The sequence below is a fragment of the Onychostoma macrolepis genome, chromosome 12 (assembly GCF_012432095.1).
Source record: "Onychostoma macrolepis isolate SWU-2019 chromosome 12, ASM1243209v1, whole genome shotgun sequence".
In the NCBI taxonomy this organism is placed as follows: domain Eukaryota; kingdom Metazoa; phylum Chordata; class Actinopteri; order Cypriniformes; family Cyprinidae; genus Onychostoma; species Onychostoma macrolepis.
The window spans coordinates 299,699-307,500 of record NC_081166.1 but is presented as its reverse complement, the minus strand read 5'-3'; the positions used below and the strand labels follow the sequence as shown (position 1 = coordinate 307,500).

The 7,802-nt window shown below is 42.3% G+C and overlaps 1 protein-coding gene across 2 annotated transcripts in view; it reads left to right on the top strand.

Moving 5' to 3' along the window:
• The window catches only part of oat (ornithine aminotransferase), a 13,164-nt gene extending 10,901 nt beyond the window's left edge, over window positions 1-2,263 (top strand). For both annotated transcript variants that reach the window (XM_058794342.1, XM_058794343.1), the window contains exons 9-10: window positions 1-109; window positions 1,447-2,263. The exon at window positions 1-109 is cut by the window's left edge and continues 36 nt beyond it. In XM_058794342.1, the coding sequence (XP_058650325.1) occupies window positions 1-109; window positions 1,447-1,607 (270 nt within the window). In that variant the 3' untranslated portion in view covers window positions 1,608-2,263. The remainder of the gene's footprint in view (window positions 110-1,446) is intronic.
• The last annotated feature ends 5,539 nt before the right edge of the window (window positions 2,264-7,802 follow it).

Sequence of the window (7,802 nt, the reverse complement as noted above, 5' to 3'; positions counted from 1 at the left end):
CTGATGGGTCAGATTCTGCGCACTGAGCTCAACAAGCTTCCGCGGGAGATCGTGTGCGGCGTCCGCGGGAAAGGCCTCCTGAACGCCATCATCATCAAAGAGACCAAAGGTCAGAACCAGAACCGCCACAAAACCACCGTCCGCTCAAACCAGTCGACAGGTTCACATGCATATCAGTGAAGCCGCTGCTTCACCGTCAGAAACGCTGCTCTCTTGATGACAGTGTGACGGGCGCGGGTCGCTCGGCCGGTTAAACAGCACCGTCACTGAGCTGGAGATCTGAGGCGTGTGTGGGTGCGGTCAGCTCTTTATTTGGGATGAAAACATCTGAGAGCAGAAAGAGTCGGATCAGGTTTCAGCTGGTCACAAACATGGATTTTCATTTTCATGAGGATTTTGTTCAAATGTGTGTTTTAATAGGGAAGGTGTTTTAGCTGCTGTAACCTGACAGTCGTTTCGTTTTACACACTTAATGACAAATGTATGCTTTAAAGTATGAATATTTAAAAAAACACAGAGGCACACAGTTACACAAGAATGAGAGAAATATATTCAGAAGTAAATTATTGTGCTGATCGGCAGGATTTCAGTTCTTTTGACTGATTGTTTCCAGCCATTAGACTCTTGTATTGCTGTGCATTAGAGGAATTGTTCACCCAAAAATGAAAATGCATTCATCCTCAGTTCATCAGAGATCAGGAGGAGTGTGTTTCTTCATCAGGTTTGTAGAGATGTGTCTCTGCATCAGTGTCTCAGCAATGGATGCTCTGCAGTGAATGGGTGCCGTCAGAATGAGAGTCTGATAAAAACATCACAATAATCCACAGCACTGCAGTCCATCAGTTAACATCTGGAGAAGACAAAAGCTGAAACACATCCAGCATTAAGACGTTCATAACTCAAATACCACAGAGTCCATAATCCATAATAACGCTTCCTCCAGTGAAAATCCAGCCACATATGTGTTTAGAGCTGGTTTGTCTTGTAAACGCTGCTTGATCTGCAGATTTCTCTCCTGATTCACACCAGAACACCTTTTCACTGCAGGAAGCGTTATTATGGATTATGGACTCGTATTTTCACATTTCTACAAACCTGATGAAGAAACGCACTCATCCTGATCTCTGATGATCTGAGGATGAACACAGTTTCATTTTCTGGTGAACTATTTGGTTTAATAGCAGCAGCTTATTCGTTTATTTAGGATTCTTATTCTGAAAATCTGTCTCTGATGTGGAAATGTCACATAAACACTTGACCAGGATTTTAAAAATCTTTACATCCTGATATCAGAGTTCACACGGATCCGTGAGAGATTCAGTGAACAGTGGCGGTTTGAATAGATCGTGATCATTGTATGTTAGTAATGGAGATCCGTGTTTTTGTGCAGGTGAATGATCACGTGTGTGTGTGTGTGATCTGTTCTAATCCTCTGATCTCTCTCAGACTATGACGCCTGGAGGGTTTGTCTGCGTCTCCGTGACAACGGTCTGCTGGCCAAGCCCACCCATGGTGACATCATCAGACTAGCCCCGCCCCTCATTATAAAGGAGGATGAGGTCCGAGAGTGTGTGGACATCATCAGCAGGACCATCCTGTCCTTCTAAACCACTGGAATCACCTTCATCACCCTCATCATCATCATCTGAGTGATTTTCACCCGTAATTCTTCTGATTTTAGCCTGCTTATTGCGTGTTTTTCATGAGCTGTTACAGTCATTCGGGTCAACATTGAATCCGCTCGCCACGGGACTTTTAGTGCTTTGAGTTACGTTTATTTAGTTTTTTCATTCTCAACTGAACTTGGGAGATTCTTGAATAGTAGTTTCTCCCTGGATGACGGTCTGTTTTTAGTTCTGATGAAGTTTCATGGATGTTTCTGAAGGCGAACGCTGCTCCGTTTACGGTTTCTTTCCTCCAGAGGAAGATAAATGAAGGTCACTGTTACAGTGTTTGAAATGTTTAAAAGTCCCACTTTTCGTTGTGGACACTTGAATAGAATGAGTTTTACTCCCTGATGAGAGAATAGTGCACTTTAACTGCAGTCTTTAATGATGTAAAATAAAGACATGATAAAACGGAATTATTCACAGCCACATTCTGCTGCGTTTATTAACAATTGACAAATGAAACATTAGAAAAACAGCATGAACAGAAACTGTTTGGAGAATGCTTGTTTGCTGTAGAACGTTTAATGAATGAAGCGTCAGCTCACGTATCAGATGTTTTATTTCTGTTCTTAAATAAATTTTCAATCAGCTGAGAGACTTTGTGTTTGTTTTACATCTAAATTAATGAGTTTGATGAATCAAAATGTATTTTAGAAAAGCTGAAATGGTATTTCGTAGACAAACATTTATCTGAAAATGAGTTGGCTAATCATTCCTGTCATGTAGAACTTTTTCATTATATATCATTGATTTAAAGGTGCAATAGAATGGAAAACGACCGTATTTACCTCGGCATAGTTGAATAATAAGAGTTCTGTACATGGAAATGACATACACTGAGCCTCAAACACCATTGTTTCCTCCTTATGTAAATCTCGTGAATGCAAAAGACCACTGAAAAATAGGCGAATCAGAACATAACACCGACTGTGATGTAACAGTCGGGATCACTAATAGTTACGCCCCCAACATTTGCATATACACGCCCATGTTCTATGCCAGCCACCAGCCGAACCATCAGAAGTTCTGCAGGAATCGTGAAGAAACGAGCGAGGACAACAGCGAAAATGGCAGATCATGGAAATAAATGTTAAACCACCCTTCCTGCAAGGACATGGATGCACGCTTTGCCTGAAAATAGATACCGTGGCATCTGGAAACACACTTCAACACAAAGCATTGAACTTCTAAAGCCAGCATCCGATGTAAAACTAACATCGTACGCTGGTGATGAAATTCCCTGCTTCAGAACTATCAGCATGCCATGCCAGTACAAAGAATCCAGACGGATAGATGCAAAGTTGCACGTGGTTGATGTACCTGGACCGGCTGTGGTTGGTCTACACACATGCAAGCTCCTCAAGTCTTGTGACGGTGAATGTTGATGTGATGGCGGGAAAAGAAAACAATGTGAAGGAGGGAAGACAAACAAAAGAGAGTACATCACATGAAAAGCATCAAAGAACTGAAGGAGAAATACCCAGACCAGCTCGATTAAAATAGGCCGTTTCAAAGGCACAGCAAAGTCCTGCAAAAAGTAGAAGAGCACACAGACCGGTGTTCCAGCCTCGCCTTCAGCACAAAGAAAGACGGGTCGCTTCGGATCGGTTTAGACCCACAGAAACTAAATGCAAGCCTGAAGAGATGCCCTCGCAAGATTCTGACTCTGGAAGAACTAAACCCAAAATTTGCAAACGCAAAAGTCTTCAGCAAGCTAGACGCAAAAGCTGGATACTGGTCGATGCATCTTGATGAGGAATCACAAATCCTAACCGCGTTCCTCCTTTTGGCAGATACCGCTGGAGACGCTTACCATTTGATCTCAGGACCTTTTCCAGGCCAAAATGGACCAAATTCTTGAAGGTCTTCACGGTGTAATCAGCATAGCAGATGGCGTTGCAGTATGTGGAGTAGACGAGGAGGATCATGACAGGAACCTGATAAGCCTAATGGAAAGAGCTGCAGAAACTGGACTGGTGTTTAACAGCGACAAGCGTATCATCAAGCAGCAGAGCATATCTTTTTTTGCCAATCTGTTCACAGACAAAGGCATCAGACCAGACCCAGCCAAAGTCCAAGACATACAGAAAATGCCAACGCCACAAACCATCGATTTATGGGCATGATGAACTATCTGTCACCCTACATCCCGAAGTTTGCAGATAAAGCCCACAATCTGAGAGGACTGCTGAAAAGCGACTCTCAGTGGATTTGGGACAGCGATTATCAGAAGTGCTTTGAAGACCTAAAGCCAACAGTGACGGTTGATGCTTGCTTAAAATACCACAACCCTGCAAGCACCCTCACGCTGGAGGCAGATGAGATGAGATTAGAATCTTTATTGTCCACACATGTGGAAATTCATCTTCGGCCCCACAAAAACATATACCACAAACACACTTGACTTCACAGTCCAATACAACAGACACACAGAACATACAAGAACATCCTGCCCCAAGAATCACAGACACATAAAACACAAGATAAATATATAGAAATTAAACCAATAACACTAAAACCTCAAATAAGTAATAATAAATAACTCAATAATATTAACAAACAAACAACAGCAATTAATTACATAATATACATAAACCTGATTATATATCATTTATTTAATAAAGTAACAGCAGATGGTATAAAAGATTTCTTGAAAATATTTCTTGTTGCTATGGGTACCCTGTATCGTCTGCCTGAAGGAAGTTTTCCAAATTCATGTTGGAGAGGATGGGTGCAGTCCTGAGCTATTTGTGAGGCTTTCCTCCTGGTCTGGTTTGTATACAGTTCCACCAGCTGCCTCTGGGGGTCTAATATAATCTTACTGGCTATATTAATAATCTTTGTGATCTTACTTTTACTTCTAGCCCCCAGATTCCCATACCAGCAGGTGATGTTATAAGAAATAATGCTTTCCAGTAAACTGGTGTAAACCATCCTCAGAATTCCCTTACTTACATTAAAACTGTTTAGTTTCCTCAAAAGAAACAATCTTTGGCTTGCCTTCTTATAGATATAGTCTGTGTGCTCAATAAAATTTAAGTTACAATCTAGGATAATCCCTAGATATTTAAAACTATTTACAATCTCAACATGTCGGCCCCCAATTATGATTGGCTGACATGTAGGTTGTCCTTTCTTAATACTGACAACAAGTTCCTTGGTTTTAGAAGCATTTAGTGACAGAGCACTCTCCTCACACCATGCCACGAGGCGGTCTATGTGCTCAAAGTAGGCCCTTTCTAACTCCCCCCTTCCTCTGACCATAAGACCAACCGTAGCCATGTCATCGGCATACTTGAACAAACTAAAATTACTTTCACAAATCTGCATTTCATTTATGTACACAGAAAACAATGCAGGTGATAACACACAACCTTGGGGGACTCCAGTGTTCAGAATAACCTCGTCAGACATGGTACCCTGTACAGAGACTCTTTGAAATCCTTAATCCATAACAGAAGGTGCCCATTGGTATCCAGTTTTAATAGCCGATCTGATAAAATGTCAATCCTGACAGTATTAAAAGCTGAACTAAAATCAATAAATAAAATTCTAGCAAAAGCGCCAGGATGCTGAATATGCTTACTAATCACATGCAGCAGAGTTAACGTAGCATCCTCAGTGCCTCTCTGTGCCTTACAAGCAAACTGCAGTTGGTCAGACAAATGGGCATTTGGCAAATGACCTAACACAACCCTTTCCATGCATTTACATAGAATGCTGGTGAGGGCAATAGGTCTAAAATCATTAGATGATACAGGGTTGCAGTTTTTAGGCACAGGGATGATTGTGGTTCTCTTCCAGGAAAGTGGGACAGTGTGTGTGTCAAGCAAGATCTGAAATAGTCTAGTAAAAACACCCATCTGGGCCAGGTGCTTTATGAGGGTTTACCCTAGCAAGACAACCAGCTGTCTCCTCCTCTGTAAGAGTGATGGTATTCCAGACATGGCTGCACACTTGGTCAGCCCTAACTGCATGTGTAGTTTTGTCAAACCTACTGTAAAACTGATTTAATTAGTTTGCAAATAAACCAATATCTGTGGGTAGCCTATGTCGCTTCTGAGTCTCTCTACCCATCATATTGTTTAGACTGCTCCATGCTTTACGAGCATCCCCAGTGACAAACTGTTTCTCCATTTTATCTCTATATTGCTGCCTGGACTTTCTAATAATTGCTCTGAGTTCTCGTCTTTTATCTTTAAAGAGCACCATATTACCTTGAGCAAAAGCAGCCCTTTTCTCACTTAGACATTTCTTCATTTCATGTGAAACCCAAACCTTATTATTAGGGTATATTTTAACAGTTTTTGTTGATACAACATTATTCTCACAGAAAATAATGTAAGATGTTATTGTTTCTGTTAACTCATTTGTGCTTACACAGTTATCAAAGAAAATGTCCCAGTTCGTATCATCAAAGCCATATAAATCTTTACAGACCTCAGACCACAGCGTCACTTCTCTTACAGTAGGCTTTTCTTGTTTGAGTTTAGCTTTGTATGTGGGCAGCAGATGAATAACGTTATGATCTGACTTACCCAGTGGTGGGCGAGGCACTGCCTTATAAGCATTCGGTATGTTACCATAACACTGATCCAGAGTCCGCGAAAGCCGTGTGGGACAGTCTATATATTTTTGTAGCATTGGTAAATGACTGGAAAGTTCACAATTATTAAAATCCCCAAGTATGAAGATGGGCTGGTCCACACAGCGCGAGAGTGCTTTGTTAAAACTCTCACTTATCCTACCAGCAGCTTCCTCGTATTTGGGTCCCGGTATATAAACCAGTATGACGGTAATCTGTCCGAATTCCCTTGGAAGATAGAACGGTCTGAACAATACAGAAAGCAACTCATAATCGGGGGTGCACTCTTTCTCATGAATGCGCAATTGTGTTGCCCATTTACTGTCCACAAAGATACACATACCTCCCCCGATCGATTTGTTTGATTGATGTTTGTTCCGGTCAGCTCTTATTGTGATGTACCCAGGCAGCGCAACTTCAGTCTCGTCTTTAAGCCATGTCTCCGTTAGACAGATTAGGTTACTCATTTTAAAGTCATTCTCGACTTTTACCCTGGCCATCAGTTCATCCATTTTATTATTAAGTGACCGCACATTTGACAGCGTTATCATGGGAAGAGGGAATCGCGCACCTCGCTTCCGAAGCCTGGCCCGAATACCCCCTCTTGCGCCCCTTTTCTTCAACTTCTTCGCTTTAAAGTTAGGTTTCCGTGCGATTTCAGGGCAATCGTGCGTTAATGATTCAAGATCCACATGTCCTGCATGTCTTCGTAGAGACATCAGGTACTCTCTGGAATAGGTCACATCTTGCCTAGGCCCAGACAAGGCGTTGTTGATGGAAAACAATGAACATAAAGCGTTCAGAATTAACAATGTCCTAGTTATCTCCATAATCCACAGTGCAGGAAGCTCAACCACACAATCACGAAACAATAACACGTAGCGAGAAAAAACAACAAATAACAATTAGCGTGGAGCTCTGGGTCAGCCGCTGAGCAGCGCCCCTCTCACTCTAAATTTAGACTGGACAAAGATGCATCACAGATGCAAACAACAAGACATCGAACGCATTGATGGACTGGATGCAGAATTTGAAGACCCCGAGCATCATACTGTTAAACTGTTCTCCGAACAAGCAAGAGGCTCTCAGAACTGAGACCGCAAAGGACCTCAAGCTCAGTGCATTAAAAGAAATCCTCCATCAGGGATGGCCAGATAAGATACAGGACCTGCCAAAAGACCTTCGCAGCTATTGGCCTTTCAGAGATGAACTCGCCGTAGAAGCAGGAGTTGTATTCAAAGGCAGACAAGTGCTTTTTCCAGAATCTATGACCACCGACGTTCTGATTCGGCTACATGCAGGCCACCAAGGTATCGAGAAAACACGCCGGTCGGCTCGAGAGAGTGTGTACTGGACAAAGATGAACACGGACATTGAAAAAATGTGCAGGTCTTGCAGTACCAGTGCAGAGCACCAAGACGCACATCCAAAAGAACCGCTCATTCCACACAAAACACCCACGAAGCCGGGGCGGTACCTGGCGTCTGATCTGTTCGAGATCCATGGACATCACTACCTACTTACTGTGGTCAGGTATTCCAAATATC